Raw genomic sequence first — 19,073 nt, forward strand, 5'->3', positions numbered from 1 at the left:
GCTTTAGATGTCAGAGTTAGACTCCGAATATAACTCTAAGAAGAGTTGTATTAGGAAAATAACCCTACGAAGAGTTCTTTACCTGACTTATCCTTCTAGGTAGTTGACAGATGATAGAAGTTTACCTAGATTGGACTCCCTGAATACGATGGCCGGACTGACCACTATCACTATGGTCGAGATAACTGTATTGAAACCGCTGGTCGGACTGATTAGGGCAGAATGACTATTTTAGTCATTAACAGCTGCCTTCAATTATAATTTCAATTATATAAAGGACTTAAGAGTTGCAAATTTTCTTTTCTTGTAATATAAATTAAGAGTTATAATAAATAAATAAATAAAAATCAACGTAAATGTGCGCAAAATTGCTTAAGGGTAAGCTGTGGGCCGTTGGATTCATAAAATAGTAGGGATAGCTTGGTCATTATATCATAATGAGGGTAATATGGACATTTAATTCCTGATTTAACAGAATTTTGGATGGAAAGTGATAAGCGTGCAACTTGTAATTTTGAGAGTGTGCAATCTATAATTTAAAGCACTAAAACTTGATACCTAGAATTTAAGCCTCAGTAAAGCGTGTAATCTGTAATTTACTCTTAACTTAAAGAAGGGTGTGAACTGGCCCGTTAAAGAAAATTGAAATTTTTTCAAAGATACCACAAGATAATAGGTGTTATGCCAAGGGGGCTAGCCTGAGCTAGAGAGCTGAGCATATATATACCCGTGTCCGGGGAGTGATCAGTTGATGCACCTGGCAATGGTAGGAAAGAGTTCTACTTAAGAAGGGCTTGAGACATTTGGCAACCACTCCAAGATTTGAGGAGTAGGTTCCTATAAAATAGGAATCAACCTGGTCACACAACCACTTATCATATTTGAGTAGGACACTACTACTAAAGTAAGCAAGGGACACCCTACGTTCGACAATCATCAATCAAAAACTTACATCACATCTAGCAACCCATGGTAAACATATCTAATCTACATAAATCCAACCATTCTCCATGCAAAGGTACGTTCATCATTATTCAGACTTCACATTCAGGCTCTGAAACAACAGTGGCTAGAGTCTCTTCAGAATGTTGAGACCAACCAAGGTCGGCAAGTTTTTTTGCCAGTCATCTTCAGATTGCAGGCATCAAGTCTTAGACTCAACAAGAGAAAAAGCATAAATACTCCAAAGTCCAAACTACACCAAATTGATGGTTGCCCTTTTTTTTTTTTGTTACAGCTATTGATTGGTTAGAAGAAATGACAAATTATCGTTCTATATCTTATAATAAATACGACGAACAAATGAAGAATGAAGAAGATGAAATCTAACATAGTTTCACAGTGTATATGTTTTTTCCCCAATTACTTGGGGGTGTACCTAAAAGTTTTTCACAAAAATTTAATTCATCCTAGTCTAGTAGTCTGCCTAAAAACTGAAATTGAAAAATATCTAGACTTCAAAAACTATATCATTTATTCTTGTCCAGTTATATCTTGGGGGTAGGAGAATCAAATCCCACCTCTTATTGTGTGTTCACAATAAGGTATTGATGATTACCAACATGTTTGCCTTTCAAAATGCCTATTGTAGACCGGCAAGACTTTATAGGTCTCACAGCCTTCCTCTCTTTTAATCTAATCAGTTTTAATTGGACCGGGTCCTCTCATGGGGACAGCCTGAAACCAAAAGTAGACAAGACTTCCAGAGATTAGAAGTCAAAAAGAGACTCGGTGGGTTAATGATGGCATTCAGAAATTTCTTAGGTTAAAAATAACTTTGAAGTCATAGCTTTCTCATCCAAATAATTTTCAATATGGGAACACATGTGACAACAACTCAGAAAACCAATGTAAATGGCGAATATTCTGTGGACCAGACCAGAATGTTGTAATGATTTTCCCTTCCAATGCAGGCTTGATTACAAGAGTTTCCTTTGGAAAGGCCAACAGGTCCCCCTTACAGCAAACCATGTTCTCTATAAAATAGAAGGGTAATAACCCTAGCACATGCCAGGATTTGGACTGGGTCATTATGTACACAACTCTTCTTTTTTTTTTTTTTCTTTCTTCTTCTTTCTTTTTTTTTTTAATTATAGTTTGTAGAACTTCTTACCGTTGATATCGTCCTTAGCAATGGAGGACAACATTAACGGGATAACATCTACATAAAAAAGTATTTACTGTGATGAATTTACATATCTAGCTAGGAAATCAGCACATGTAGTAATCTCTCGAACATGATGGACAAAATTACAAAGATTAGAATTCTTCTTTAGCTCCCTAATCTCCATGACCAAGTCGATAACCCTCTAAGATGTAGAGAAAGTTCTTGTATTGATTGGATTGCCACCATTGAATCTGACCGAATTTCAATTCGGTCGAAGCCCATGTTTATTGCAGTCTCCAACCCATGTTTGATAGCAAATAGTTCCAAGTGGGTAATATTATCCTCAAGAATCCCACCTACCAACGCAAAAAGAATCACGCCATGTTGATTCCGAGCTATGGATCCATATCCACCAATATTTTCTCTACATGATCCATCACAATTAATAGCAATCCAGTTTAGTGCCGACCTTGGCCATCTAAGACACACGGCCTTAGGTATGTGGAAGGTGACTGGAAGGTGCCATCGAGCAAAGAAGTTATTGTCCCCCTCCATGTCTATGACCCTAAGGGGCGGGTGCACAAAGCGAGACCATGTGTTGGTTTGAATCTTCTCATAAACTGCTTGTGCTCCAAAAGTGGTTCCCTCGAAAATACGATTGTTGCGCTTTTCCCATATTCTATAAATTGTTGTTGTTACAACAAAGCAATGAACGTCTGCTCTTGGTGAAGACCCTGTCATATGAGAGCATGTCCATTCAAGCTCAGCATTCTAAGGAGTTTAGAGGCCCATGTGAGAAACCATTAAGTTACAAAACTTGGTGCCATATTCCTGCTGAAAAAGTGTAAGAAAAGAATAAATGATCCATATCTTCATCCCCATTATTGCAAAGTACACAGGATGAATCAGTTTCAACACCCCCAACTTTTCAATTGAGCCTTGGTTGAGAGACAGCCACGACAAGCCATCTAGCTCAAAAAGGAGAATCGTGGATTATTTTTCTTAGACCAAACTAATGACGGCCATACCACTTTCATGACCCTCTTTCTAATGCTGTCTCAAGACGTTCGTAGAGAGAAAATACCATTTGGACTAGGTGTCCACACCACTGAGTCACAAGGAAGGGCAAGGATATAGACGAAGGCTCATAATTCATTCCAATGCTCCATAATGATAGGGTCTACAATATCCATTTGCCAATTCTCCCCATCATCTATGATATGGCTCACCGTTGCAAAGATGCTTCTTCCCAAAGCTTGGGTAATTGACATACTATCCTGTTGCAGTGTCCCTCCATCCAAAGATCAGACCATAACTGAGTGGATTTTCCTTCTTTTATGAGACACTTTAGAAGCCCCACAATCAAGTTTCTAGAGTCTAAGATATGACGGAAGGGTAAAGAGCACCGAATGGGTCTTGGTAGCGACCAAACCGAATACTTTTTGAGCCAGCAAGTTTTGATAAAATTCGCCCAACAAGATTGTTTAATTCAAGCAAGCTTACAGAGATGTCTCATAAGACCTATAGTGTTCCATTCTTTCAAACGACGTAGGCCAAGACCACCCTTTTCATACGTAAGAAAAACAAAAGCCCAAGCCACTTTGTATTTGTTGGTATGTGTGTTGCCATTCCAAAGAAATCTAGCCATGATCATTTCTAATTTGTCTAAGATGTTGACAAGAATGTTGATAATATTGATCCAGTACGATATGATACCCATTAACACAGATTTGATTAAAGTCAAACGACCTGCATAGGAGAGTGCCCTAGAGCTCCAAGATTGTATTCTTGCTTCCACTTTATTGATTAGACCATCATAATCAAAGACAGATAAGGTCTTGGATCCAAGTGGGATGCCAAGATATTTTATAGAAAGGTTACCTTCTCAAACTCCAAGAATACTTGTAAAGGCCACTTTGGTATCGTTAGAGTAGTTACCAAAAAATAGAGCTGATTTCCCACTGTAGATGAATGAAATCACCTAAAATTGTTGCACTAGATAAGGAATCAGAGAGCATCTGTAGCACTATGTTGAAAAGAGAATGAGATATTGGACATCCTTGTCTAAGACCACTATTGGCAGTGAATATTGGGGATTAGGCACCGTTAACAAAGACCACATAGCTAGGATCATAAGTGCAAAGTTTAATCCAATCAATAAATCTTTTTGGAAAATTAAGTTTAGATAGCACCTTGAAAAGAAAGTCCCACTGCACTGAGTCATATGTTTTTCTTAGGTCAAATTTGGCAGCAAATTTTGGTTGGCTTGATTTAAGATGATAGCCATAAAGAAGTTCCTAACACAAAAGAACATTGTCACTAATTTGTCTTCCTTGGATGAAGGCTGTTTGGTTATTGTCCACCAATTTGTGAATGACACCTTTCATCCTATTCGCAATGATTAGAGCAAGGAATTGACAGCAATAGGCCTATAGTCATTGAAAGTTGTTTGAGATTCACTCTTAGGGATAAGAGTGAGCCTGTAAAGTTTAACTTGCTGAGGGACTCTGAGGTTTTTGAAAGAAGCAGATATCGATTTACAAACATCCTCGCCGAAAATATTCTAGTAATATTTGTAAATGCAACACGAAACTCGTCAATTCCTGGTGAACTGTCATCGTCTACGTCGAAGACTACCGTTGCAATTTCATCATGGGTGATTGTTCTGGAAAGGCACTCAACATCTACATGGTCAAGTTGTCTATTAATAGGAAGATCAAAATCTTGACAGATAATGAATGGGTGGGGAGTAAGCATATGCAGTTTCAAAATACTTGCTTGCTTCAACTCTAATCAATTCTAGATCAGTTAGGAGAGCACCTCCACTAGTGATAATAGCAGAAATAGTATTTCTACCACATCAAGACTTTAAGGACCTATGAAAAAAAATTCAAAGTTAGTGTCATCTAACTGTAGCCATTGTATTTTAGATTTCTGGCTCAGTTCTGATTCTTTAGTATGTATTAGGGACTTTAACTTGGACACAACCAGCTTCTCATGGATAATAACTTCATCATCAAAGGTATCTAGTGATTGAAGAAATTCAACCTGATGCTTAGCGTATTCAATTTTTTGATTTAATCTGGAGTATGTCACTCTGCTCGAAGTCTTGAAAACTTCTTTTAGTTTGTGCATGAGAGAAAACATGGGAGGGAATGCCTTGAGCTCTAACTAGTTTTCTTTAGACAGATATGCATGAAAATGGGTATTGTGTTCAATCCAAATGCCATGGGATTGTTTGTAATGAAGAAAGTATTTGTTGTCTACTCTTGGTTGAAGCAAAATGAAATCTCGAAACCCAAGTTGAAGACGACTGACATGGCTGAAATGCTTGGATTTGGTATAGGAGATGAACTATTTGATTTGGTAAAATCACATCCTATACCATTATAAAAAGAGAGTTCATGTGAAACCTTCATCACCTCTCAAAGGGAAGATTTAAATCAACACCTTAAGGGGCTAAAGGTTAAGCAAAGCAAATGGAAACAAAATCTTGTTGAACGAGGAGAGTTTTAACGGAAATCTGAATATAGTCTTGCAAACGAAAATAGATACTTCTGATTCAATGATGAATATGTATTACATGGCAAAGAATCTAAAATATGTTGTAAATTTATATTAAGAAATTAGGGTTTAACCACATTTTAAGCAATTTGTTTAAGTTTAGTGAAATTTGTTTAGCTCTACTGTAGTTGATTTTATTAAAAGAACAAAATGAAGCTCATTATATGCAAATCATACAAGATTCTATGCCCATTTTGCCCAAAAAAACGTGTCTATATGTGTCCAACCATACAATATTTTAAGATTCATTTTGTACTCAATTTGCCCTAATTGGCACAAAATCATAAAAAGTTCATTCTGTACTGAATTGGGCAAATTGGCACAGGATCATTGCCATACAACCCCTAAATATCCCAAAAAGAAAATATAGTTTGCCATTGTTCTCTCAGAATAGTAAAGAAGAAACACAATGTGTCTCAGACCTGATTACCTAATAATGAAAGGGTGGATACAATATTAAGAAACGCTAACGTGTTAGATACCCTGCCCCTCTCTGCCTTTTCTCCTTCACAACAACAAGGTACTAAGCAGAGACCAGAGAGCAGGGATCAAATCTTGCATCATGGGGGGGGGGGGGGGGTAGGGTTTGGGAATGTTGTTGATACAAACACCATCAATAAAATAAAAAGTAAAATACAACATATCCATACAAAACTTTAAAGAAAGGCCAGGCAGGAAGGCTGATGCAGTGGACTTTCATATAGAAATAGACAGACTCCTTTGAGTTCCAAAGTTATGCGGTTTAATCTCCCAAGAAGCAGCCAGTTGTTCCTCCTTAGGATGGATGAAAGGTAAGGAGATCTCCCGGATCATCAGGTCACCACAAAATGGGCATTCACTGGCTACGGCATCATCCAACTGTGAACGTATCTATACATCAATCAGACAAGAAGTCAGTTAAGTTCAAGTAAACTCTTTTAACTAGTTCTGCTTTCAAAGTCTAATGTAGAAGCTACATATATTAGCCGGATCTTGTCTCAGTATTGAAAATGAGCCACACCAGAAACAAACCTTATCTGCATGGATCATACTACCAATGGGTTCCTCATTAACACCACTATTTGGATGATTAGTAGATTCGCCACCCAACAAACTGAGCTGTTTCTGTAAATCCAATATGAATTCTGCCTGCATGAGTTAACAATCAAATGGTTAGGTTGACCAAAGTCACCACCTTGAGAAAATCATTCTGGTTTAACCATTGAATGAGGCTGTAAATAACTTCACTCCATCCACTTAATCACCTGTAAAGCATTAGGTTAGTCAAATAGAAACAGGCCAATTCCCAAGCCTCAAACCAAGACCTTAAAATTGAAATTGGGATGCTGAGACAGGATTCTGGAAGCAGCCTACCAGTCAGAAAGCTGTACTCAAACTACTTAGTTCAGGCATCTTATCTGGCCCACCCAGTCTGTCATAGTCTGAACACCACCAGAGCAGTCACTAGGAGTGGGTTGCCGGCCATGAGCAGCCAACTATAATGATTAAAACTATTAAATACATTGGTTTAGGAGGATCCTATTTCTGAACAAATGAATGTAACTCAACTTTCTAATTATGGTTAACAATTTCTCCTTTCTCCTTGTCCTCACTCAGTCTTGTTTTAATATGAATGAACATATATACTGAGTTGGACTTTCCAGATGTTCGTCTTTCTTTACTCTTCCACTGGACCGCAGTGCTGTGGTTTTGGTTGATTAAATGTGTGCTCAGGGGGTTTAATATTGAATACCCAACTCTCCCTGAAGGAGTGCCTCCCAATTCTCAATATTTTCCCCCAGATGTTCACTTTTCTAGGTTTTACAATGGCAATTAGTAGCAATTTCATTGAGATTCTTGTTTTCCAGATAAAAATTACTTGTAAGGAAAAATTCTAGGGAAAACTCAGTATAGAAATGAAAATATTTGCTAAGAAAAATTTTCTTTGTGAACAGAGCCTAAAGAGAATGTGGGTTCTACTGATTAAAAAAAACACTTTTGTCCCAACGGCCAAGAGTGTGCAGGATTCTTCTGATATATGATAGATATAAAAGCCAAATGATTCCCTTCCTTTGATGTCATCAACAGTAAATATCAATCAAGAATTATAACCCATAAAATCCTTGCCCATTATGGGAAGTGCCGTCTAAACGTTTCTTATGAGTAGCACTCCACCAGTTCAATATCCTGTCATCAGATTTTGGCAAAAACCTGGATCAGGCTTGATTGGAAATTGCAAGACCTGAGGGTGGGGTTGCAGGGAAGAGGCAGGGTGTGGTCTAGGGGGGGGTGGGGTGGGGGGGGAGCAAGGATTGAAGAATGCGCCCTTGGCGAGGAGAAGCAATTGTGGGGTTAAGGGGGGTTGGTATAATGAATTTACTCATTCATCCCCCCACCCCCACCCCCCCCCAAAAAAAAAAAAAAAAAAAAAAAAAAAAAAAAAGAGAGAGCAATGATGAAAAAGAGTAATTTTGGTATATCAAAAAAATGAAGGGAGAATGAGAGGTACAAATTTGTGCCTTTTTTCTTGGGGCCGGGGGGGGGGGGGAAATGAGAAAATTTGAGTAGGGCGATTTGAGAAAATATAGGGGAAGTATAGGGATTGAGAAATTTTCACTTAAAATACTTATTGGTGTGCAACCCTTTAAACCACATTTGTCGAATTTATAATGCAATTCATTACAAATAAATCCTAAATCAGACCCCATAGATCTTAAAATAGGACCAAATCTTGACAGGTCCTCCACTAAACTGGCTTTCTGAGTTCCTGGTTGACAATTGCTATTTTTAAATGCAAACACTTGTCTCAGATAATGAATGCACGCTCTAGCCATATCGGGGTACTACAGGTATAAACTCCACCAGTCTATAAATTTGACTCATCTAAAGAAGGTAGGAATTTGAGAGGGACATTGGAATGATGTGGAATGAGATGATTATGTATACAAGGAAGGTGGCTAAGGATGTCCTATGTGAATTGAAAGGAAAACACCATTCCTATAGGTGATGGGATGGTGAGGTTCAAGTAGACATTAAGAATAAGAAAGCTAGTTTTAAGACATTGCAAAGGATTAAAGATGTAGAACCTACAAGATATAAGTTGGATACAAATGAAGCTAGAAAATTGTGGACAAAGCAAGTGAGAAGAAATATTTAGTATAAAAAGCTAAACAAAAACAGAGGGGGAAAAACTATTTATATGAAATCTAAAATGAGGGATAAGAAGAGTAGAGATTTCCACAATGTTAGATGTCTTAAAAGTGAAAGTAAAGTACTAGTACATGATGAGGATATCAAAAAGATATGGAAAGTTTATTTCTTTAGCCTACTAAACAGACATACTTCAGCTATTAGTATCTCGGAAGATTACACTATCTATTTGAGGCTATTATCAGACCCTTAACTTCTATGGTAGTTTTTAATCCATCCTGTGCTGTGGTTATTGCTGCCTATCAGAAGTGGGAAGACACGCTCAGAGTGTATGACTTTCTAGCAGGACTGGATATTGAATATGATCAAATTTGCGCATACTCTATCACAGGAGCCCTTTCCTTCTTTGAAGCAAGCCTATGCTATGGTTGACATTGAGGACAGTCGACAAACAACTACGGTATATAGTTAAACATTTGATAAATCTGCATTAATAGCTAGTTATGGCTGCAATAAATCCAGTTCTGGTTAATCACGTGCTTTGGAGAAGTGCGAGTATTGTGGAAAAGAACGTCATACGGATGATAAGTGTTGGAAATTGCATGGATGACCAACAAACTCCTATTGAGGTAAGAATGGAAATAGGGGTAGCAACTAGCAATCAAGCCATTGCAAACCAAGCTAGTTCTGACACCTTTAGTACTCCAACACCTTTTTCCTTAAACGAGCTCCGGCACCTTCACCAATTGATGTCCAGACTTAAACATATCTTCTACAACTCATATTTTCAATGCAAGTGTAGCTTCTACCATTGTTCCCTCTGGTGATGGACAATCCTCCACAAGTATTTTTGCTTGCTGCAACGTCAATTTGACTTTTCCCTCTTGGATAATTGACTCTGAGGCAATTGATCATATGACTAGCTCATCTTTATTGTTTCATACTTATTCCTCTGCTACTTTTGACTCAGCTTGTTCGAACGGTTGCTAGGTCACTTTCTCCTATTTCTAGGTAGGGATCCATAATTTGTTCACCATTTCTTACCTTATCTTCTGTTTTGCATGTTCCTTAGTTTTCAACTAACCTTTTATCTATTAGTAGCCTTACTTGTGATATGAACTGCAACAAAATAATCTTTTTTCCTTCTTACTATATGTTTTAGGACTTGAAAAGGGGGGCGTACAATTGGAAGTGGTAGATAGATGGGGGGCTCTACTTATTGAACAGGTCTCCTTAAACTCTTTCTATGGCCTCTAGTTCCACTTCTCCTGTACTTTTTACCTTGTTACAATGGCATAATCGTCTTGGTCACATTCCTTCACCCATTTTGTCCAAGTTGCTTCCTGATTTAGTTAAAATGTGTAATTTAAATGATTTTCATTGTGAGCCTCACATTCTTGCTAAACAGATTAGACATGTTTATCCTATTTTAGACCATCATAGTCATGTTATTTTTTTTTTGTAATTCATTCTGATGAATGGGGTCCTTCTCGAACTGTGCCTTTGTCTAGGCATAGATGGTTTGTCACCTTTATTGACTGTTGAACTAGGACCACATGGATTTACTTCACCAAAAGATGATGTTTCATCGTGTTTCCAAAATTTTTTACAATATGGTTAGGACTCAGTTTGGGGCTACAGTCAAAATCCTTCATATAGATAATGGGACTAAGTGCGAGGGTGACACATTCCCTTCTTACCTAGTTGCGTTGACACTCCACCTCAAAATGGGGTGGCCGAACGCAACAATAGACATCTACTTGAGGTAGCACATTCCCTTATGTTTACTATGCATGTGCCTCCTCGGCTTTGGGGTGATAGGGTTCTTACTGCAGCGTATTTGATTAACTGAATGCCTTCTTTAATCTTATACTAGTGCTGCCCCCTTGAGGTTCTTTTAGGGACAACATCCTTTACAGTACCACCTAAGGTTTTTGTTTTTTGTGTTTGTTCAAGACCACCATGTTTATGATAAGTTGGATCCTCGTGGGTTACGGTGCATTTTCTTGGGTTATCCTCCTACATAAAAGGGGTATAACTATTATCATCCCAATTCTTGTAGTTTCTTTGTCTCTATGGATGTTGTGTTATAAGAACATATTCCTTTTTGCCCCTACACCTCTTCAGGGGGAGAGTTTTAGTGATGATTCTTCCTTTAAATATTTCTCTGAGAGATTCTTGTAGATGATCCTCCTTAGGAAGATGGAGTGACTGGATAGGAACACCTGGTGGATGATGTGCAGGGGGAGCGAGCCTAGACCTCTAAAGACCTATCAAAGAAAGCAGCGAGTGACCCCTTTTGAATCGAGCCAGTTGGAAGCTTCAGTTCCTAGTCCTCAAGAATCAGTTCCTCCAAGAGAGTTTGTTTTTAGCCCCTTTTTTTATTTGTTATAATCATATTTTGGGCTTACCAATTGCATTAAGAAAGCAACCACAGACTTGTAGCAAACATCCTATTTCCAATTATATTTCATATCACTTTGGAATCAACAAGTTTTAAACTATGTAGAATGAAGATGGAATATCTAGTGTGCATCATTAGTTGTGATGGGAGAGGTGGCGAGATTTGATGAGAAGGAGGTTCAACAAAAGTGATTATTTAATGTACCTTGGCTCAACAATAAAAAAAGGTGATATAGAGGATGATATCTCCTAAAGAATTAAAATAGGGTGGATGAAGTAGAGAGGTGCATTCAAGATTTTGTGTGATTTACGTATCCCCTCAAAACTCAAAGGAAAATTCTATAGGACCGTTGTATGACCAGCTATGATGTATGATGCAAAGTGTTGAGCTGTTAAGAAGCATTCTATCGATAAACTTAGTCTAGCATAAATGAGGATGCTAAGATGGATGAGTGGCAAAACTAGAAAATATCATATTAGAGCTGGTTTTGAGTAGCTTCAACAAATGATATGCTACGAGGAAGTCGTTTAAGGTGACATGGCCATGTTAAATGGAGGCCTTAAAATGCTACAAAGAAGTAATTAATCCAGATTGAAGGAATTAAAAGATCCAAGGGAAGTGAGAAAGGATATGCATGGCTTTGACTTTTATTTACGGCTTATATAAAGCCGATTGGAAGACAAGGATCTATGTAGCTGACCCTATTTAGTTGGAATAAGGCTTCTTGTTGTTATTGTCATCGTTGTAAAGAAATCAACAGTGGTGGGCAGACCTAAAATAACTTTAGAAGAAGTGGTGATAAAGGATATGCATGGCTTAAACCTTGAATCTAGTATGGCCTTAAATAGAGCTAATTGTTTTTATGTACCCCAAAAACACAGAGCTAATTGATTTTTTTTTTTGGGAAGGGGGGGGGGGTAAGAGATAGAGTTCATTAGAAGGCAAGGATGCATGTACCTAACCCATTTAAGTTGAATAAAGCTTCTTGTTGTTGTTGTAAAAAAAACAACAATGGCCACAGGGTTTCCCCTATGGGAGACAATTATTAACCTTAAATCGAGGTTATTGCTATAAAAATACAAAGGTCAATAAACCCCTCCTCCCCCCCCCCCCCCAAAAAAAAAAAAAAAAAAAACGAAAATACGCCAAAGCTGGACTGAAGTGAGGTCCAAGACATTCAAAATAATTCACTGACAATTGGCAGGAGTGTTTTTGATCAAGAAAATTTTTGGGAAAAGATTCTTTTACTCCATTTCCTCAACCATGGAGAAAATACAAGCACTTGTGCACATTCAGGAAGAATTCCACCAAAACATTCTGCTAAATAACACACCCTATTTATTTAATGGATGTGATAAACATGTATTAGCATAAAAACATGAGTCCTGCTGTTATGGTGCATTTTTCTCAATAGATGAAGCTAAAAAGGTATAAAAGGTTACCTATTTTACAGACACATGTAAAACTAAAGAACTGATACTAAACAAGAGAAAGGGGCAGAAAGTAGGTGTGACTCATGAAGTCTCATAAATGCTTTAGCAAATTTCTTGATAAGCAGAAAATTTCTAAAACATATGTATGAGTTTGCACAAGTGGGGAAACAAAAATGCTAAACACGAAAATGGACCATCAATCTTTGGATAGATGCTTAAACTTACTTGAGCTTGATTGCTACAGCCAGTCACGTGTGCAATCAGACATTCTGCATGAAAAGCATGTCCACATGGAAAGACATAAAAAGGGGCCATCGGTCCTACAGAAGTATAGCCCCTTGCCACCTGACGTGTTCCCCCCACTATTAGGATTTTCCGTTTACAAACCTGATAACAAGTCCAGGCAATAAATCAGAACTGAGTCAACATGTCAAAAAGTAACAGGATCAATTTGGTGACAGAAGACATTTCTGAGTTTTGGTAATGAACCTAAAAGCACATATTAGTTCCACAAAAACATCACACTTTCAAAATGTGCAAACTTCAAGGCAGCTATGTCATATGTGGAACAGCACCACACAAAACCAAAACAAGATAAAGGGATTTGGTTTTGTTTAACGTATCAGACGCCAAATGCACATACAATTTTCATAATATGAAAGCAACTGCCAACCATGTAAATATAAAATCATGAAGATCAATACCCCACACTCCTCATCACGATCAATGACAGCATATCTTTGAGCAAGCGCATTGATATCATTTCTTATATTATCTGCACCGTGTGTTGCATCATTCATTTCCTGTTTCAGCTGTTCGATTTGCTTATTGTAATCCTCCAATGACAAGCAAATTGCTTCCTACAAAATATCGTGGAATTCAGAAGGCAGCTCTTACGTGTCAAGTGAACAGTCAAGATTTCATTGGTTGTATAAACTTATTAATATTCTACCAAAAAAAATGATCAATAAATGCAATTTGTCAAAGAGAGACCAAAATAGATACGATTTCAAAAAAGATAGAAGTTGTGAAGCTAGAACAAGAGGTCTCATTACAGCAGCATAAGATATAACATGTCAAAATGGATACACATAAATCGTATATGTGAATGGGACTGGATTAAAGTAAAAACTCCTTGTAGCAGGAGTTACATGCTTATGTACTCATGTAACTCATGTATTGGTTTATACACCATTATGCATTGGCTAAATAACTTACCAATGTATACTTGTAATTGTATTTTTCTATATTCTAAACATATCTTACTGCTTTCAGCTAGGGTATTGTGCCAAATGGTGAACCCCTTTTCTCTCCACAGTCCTCTTCTCTCTTTTTCTTTCTTTTATCTCCTGAATTGCAGTTCTAGGTACCTACCTATTACCACCCTTTTCAAGAAAACCTACTTGGTAAAGTATGAGCTTGTATGTAATGGTTTCTATCCATATGTTTTCTGCTGGCTTTTAGGAGTTTCAAAAGAACTCCCAACAACAGGTTATTTGCTTTGTTGACATCATTCTTGGGAAAATAACAGACTAGCAACACGAATATGAACCACTCTCTTAACCACTGCCCTCATATCTGTCTTTTTAAGTTTAGCCACATTTATTCTTGCAACCAAAACCATAGGGAAACATTAGTTCTTTAGTTGTAAGTTACATGATTGCTGCAAACCATAGATCTGGGGAACCAAGATTAATGTATGTTACCTTGAAATCATCAATTAGAGCAAAGTCTGGAAAGAATGGTAGAATATCCTCTATTTTCAAAAGGCCATCAGTTTCTTTCAGAAATGCTATTGCCTTTCGTATGTTCTCCCTCTTAGCTCCTTTCTCCTGTTCAATTACATGTTTTGCAACCATAAGCCAAAGCTTCTTCCTCAAGTCTTCATCATCTTCAACCTTGTCAGCTTCTGCCATGGCAAGCTCTGTGTCCACCTAATGCAACAAGATAAGGAACATGAGTACAAACGGATGTGAACCATATGGGTATCTACCACACATGTAGAAAACTAAAGTATACATGTAGAAAAACTAACCATGCTACTGTGGGAAAAAAAGAAAAAAAAAGAAAAGAAGGGAAACATCAAGGTTGTGTGTAACCCTATAAAGTTTTACTGAAGAATACACTTCGAACATGAAGTTCGTGTATAAAGAAAAATCAAAACCACTCTCAGAGAACAAATGTATACAAATAATTGGGAGCACCAGGAGAATTATTAAAAAGACATTCTCTAAAGAAACATAGCAAGTGGAGATATGGTCCACAACTGCAGCCATATTCACCACATGTTTTATCTTCTTGGGGAGGTTAATCTAAAATTCAAAATAGAATAGAAAACCGTCGACTCATTAGTAACAAAGAAACTTCATTTTTGTCATTTTTTAACAATAAGAAGAAATTAATTGCAAGAAGGAAATTGGTTCTTTATTTTTTGATAAGTTGCAAAAAATATAGCTGACGTTAAATATTTGGGAAAATTACAGTTAACCCCTGAACTATTGCAAAATTACCCCTTCAGCCCTTGCACTTTCTCAAATTGCTAATCGAGCCCTATAGTTGGCATAGGTTTACCATAGCCCCCTGACTGTTAACAATGGTTTGTTATCTGCTGACATCACAAATGAGATTTTCTTCGTAATACCCAAATTAACCCTGCACATGAAATGACCCCTTTTCCCCTTACCCTTTTACCCCTCTCCTTCTGCCTCCTAACATTGCCCCCACTGCCACTCGTCTTCATCCTCTGATGGTCCCACCTCCATGTGCACATGATCTCAGCAAAGATCAAGGTATGGGTTGCCTCCCTTTATACTGCTCACATCTTTTCCTTTGAAGTAGGTTGGGAGAAAGGATGATTTTGATTAACAAAATATTTGAAGAGAGCATGAAGTGAGGTTGGAAAACCCTCTTGCAAAACCCTAACACTTTCCTTGCGGAAAACCCTAATTTCTTTGGATTCTGGTCTGTTTCACCATATTTTTTTCCCTTCCAGAGATTTGTCTAAAATCAGGCAATCAGGTTTCTCCAGAGCTTGTTGCCTTTGTTCCTATGATGAATTGCACAGAAACTAGGCTAGACGTAAGTGCCTGAATTCAGAGTGTTAGAAAACAAGCATTAAATAATCAAAACAACAGTTGAACTTGAACAAAGAAAAGAGAGAAGAAGAAGAAGAAAAGAGAGATGAATAATTAGCAGAAGAGGCCTGTGATTCTTGCTTAAGAGTCTAGAATCACAAAGCCCTTTTATTTATAGCTTCTAATGAATCTAATACAACTTGAGAGACAAGTAATTGTCCTCTAGAAAAAAGAAACAAAAAATTACAGCTTTAGTAACTTTCTAGCTCCTAAAATAGAAAGTTCTGAAAATAGAAACTACCACCAAAATAGAAACTATGCTTTTTAGAAACTCCCAAAACTTATGTAGCAAGACTCCTACATTAGAAATAGAAAGTCGAGTAGCATCACCAGCATTATACTATTCACGTGAACAGTAATGTGAACAGTACAAATAGATTTTAATGTTCACGTGACCAGTAAAAAATAAAAAACAGATTTTACTGTTCACGTGAACTGTACCCTGAACAGTAAAATAGCCCAAAGTGCGTATACTTCAACACAGAGCTTGTCATAAATTCTGAAGCCTGAAGTGGTTCTACAGCTTCAATTGGAAAAACAAAAGCAAGGTCAAGTTGGCACTAGAACTCATAACTAGAACCTAACTAGATAGCTCACCCCCAAGCTCAGACAAGTAGATCTTCAGGTTCCCCTTTAAAACAAATTCTATGAGGAGAAGATCCACAGCTTGAGAGCATTTACCATCTTGCAGCTCAGGAATGCAACAAAATGGATATAGCAAGTTGCTAAAGATTGTGGAAGGTAGATTTGGGAGTGTACATGAAGGTATCATCAATCCTGGTGCTGATGAAGAATGTGTTAGAATTTCAGTTACTGTAATCAACCTATGGACTAAAAGGAAAACAAAGAAGAAGAAGAAGAAAATAGGAGATGAACCAGCAGCAAAAGCCTGTTATTCTAGATTAGTTTCACAGAATCGCAGGTCTTGTTTATCTATAGTATTCAGATATGAATTACATCCTTGAGGAGCAAGAAACCTTGCCCTCTAAAAAGGAAATAATTACAACCAAAGGACAAACTTAACTAACATAGACTTCTGTCCAAAATAGAAAGAACAGAAATAGAAAGTAATAGAAACTCCAACTCTTCAAGCTTGTGCACCAAAACTGCGCAATTCTCAACACTCCCCCTCAAGCTGGAGCATACAAATCAATGGCTCCAACTTGGAGAATAATAGGAACATATACTAAAGCTCCATCATTTTTAACACAAGTAGCAATAGCATATGCTAATAAACACTGAGAGATCTTCACCCAGGAGATAATAAACATCAACTAACAAAACAATTTAAGTATTCATGTTGAACGAACCATCCAATAACAAGAACAATTGACGATATTAAAGAACAACAAAATCCATAAATATAGCAACATCAAAGACACTATTCAACTAATGCCAATTGTAGGGAGGAATCTCCTCACTAATAGATAAAAATTGTAGCTCCAATGTCCACACAACCTCAAGGCAAAGTAGTAGGCAAAAGTATGGGTAGGTAAATGGCAACATGGGTTACTGTGGACGAAGTAGGTAAGGTAGTATCGGTTATAATGGACCAAGAAGGTAGTATAGGTTACTACAGATCAAGTAGGTAGGTAAAGGTAGTAGGGGTTACTACGGACTAAGAAGGTAGATAACAATAGTATGGATTACTATGGACCAAGTAGGTAAGGTAAGAGGGTAGTATGGGTTACTAGAACCATCTTAGGAGGAAAAAGATCTTCACCAATAATATTCTTCAACAAATAGAGTATATAGAGAACAAGTCTCCAAGGTAAGAGGGTAATATGGGTTACTATGAACTAGATGGGTACAAGGTATAGAGAACCATCTGAGGAGGACATAGATCTTCACCAATAATATCCTCCAACAGATAGAGCATGTATAGAAAATGTCTTCAATCTCCCCTCATGTGTAGCACTATACGTGGACAAACAATTACCAAAAGTAGCACTGCAACCAAAAAAGTAAGATCCCAATTAATAATTTTCAATGATCCACTTCATGGTATATGGTTAGATCCTAGGAAACAATTTCCATGCTCCCTCATGGCAGCGAATGATATAATATGGTAAATACATTGTGAGGACTAACGATAATTATTCCAATGACAAGGATTTATGATATATATGGAATTTAATGTTAAGATATGTATAATATAGACAAGGTGGAGAGATATAGTCAGCCATAGATAGTCATAAACAATGAGGAAGCATTACATGTGTTAAATCTGGAACAAAAACACAGGTGAGCAGAAAAATTGGTCAAAAAAACAGCAGGAGACCCGAGATCGTGGATGAAACATTGCTGATATTTAATTTTTCATGCTGAGTTTGCTAAAAAAATAATAAAAAAAAGAAGGTTAGAAGAAACAGAGCAGCAAGAAGTTTTACGCTATTCAATACCACTTTAGAACCCTAGTAAGGTAAAATTGTAAACGAAAGGTAAAGAGTTTCAATTATGATGTTTCAGTTCTGATAAAATCAGTATAAATCTCAGGCATTAAATCAAATCATAAAGTTCAGAAATTAGGACGTATGATTCTAAAAAAAACAGATTGTAGAACTTGCTCAAATTTGAAGTGAATGATCATGGGCTGCAGATAGAGCACGGCTGAAGGCTTCTCCAACATCTGGTGGTGCAATCATAAGATATGGTAGTAGTTCCCAAATTAGAAAATAGGATTCTGCAGGCCTAACCAGCCACCTGTTGGGACTAAAACTTGAACTGATTGAGGTCTAGTGGAGGTGACAACTGGCTGGAAATTTGGTGTAATTCTGATGGGTAAAATGGATGATATGTTGATGCAATGGAATTAGCAAGTAGGGTGCAAACATAAAAGGTAATTGTAGAGAACTAGAGATACATAGAGAGAAGTTCGGGCAAGAGAAAGAGCTGCTGGAGATAGGGAGCTGGAGCATTGTGGAAGCATTCTCCTAGTTCTCTATTGGGTTTCATATTTTCTACTTCTTTATATTCTAGCTGAACTCTTTTAATGGCTGCATCTATTTCTCTGTATTTGAACTTTAATATGAGATAGTTTTTTATTTTGTTGGGATGATAAGAGTACCCGAATCTGTGATTTGAGCTGTGATTATTTAGTTTGCTATAACTTCGTTGTAACACATTTTATCATTAGTGTATTCAACCTTAAGATTAAGGACCATTACTACTAAAAAAATAAAAAAAAAACTTTTAGACTTGATAGGGATACATATCAGTGGTTATATGTACTGAGTTTCGCATAGCGTGACATTAAGGTGATTCTCAGCTCTAGTTGGGTTGGTTTGAATGGTGTAGCTTTA

General features: G+C 37.2%; 1 protein-coding gene across 1 annotated transcript in view; it reads right to left on the reverse strand.

Annotated features, from left to right (window-relative positions):
* Window positions 1-5,238: 5,238 nt before the first annotated feature.
* The window catches only part of LOC149004509 (vacuolar sorting protein 18-like), a 112,433-nt gene continuing 98,598 nt past the window's right edge, over window positions 5,239-19,073 (reverse strand). Inside the window, exons 20-24 of the mRNA XM_089168422.1 lie at window positions 14,344-14,571; window positions 13,342-13,497; window positions 12,863-13,024; window positions 6,683-6,799; window positions 5,239-6,541 (exon numbers count right to left, since the gene is read on the reverse strand). Coding sequence (XP_089024548.1) covers window positions 6,368-6,541; window positions 6,683-6,799; window positions 12,863-13,024; window positions 13,342-13,497; window positions 14,344-14,571 — 837 coding nt within the window. The 3' untranslated portion in view covers window positions 5,239-6,367. The remainder of the gene's footprint in view (window positions 6,542-6,682; window positions 6,800-12,862; window positions 13,025-13,341; window positions 13,498-14,343; window positions 14,572-19,073) is intronic.

Source organism: Hakea prostrata, chromosome 9 (assembly GCF_041222555.1).
Source record: "Hakea prostrata isolate BN-2017 chromosome 9, UWA_Hpros_2, whole genome shotgun sequence".
Classification (NCBI taxonomy): Eukaryota; Viridiplantae; Streptophyta; class Magnoliopsida; order Proteales; family Proteaceae; genus Hakea; species Hakea prostrata.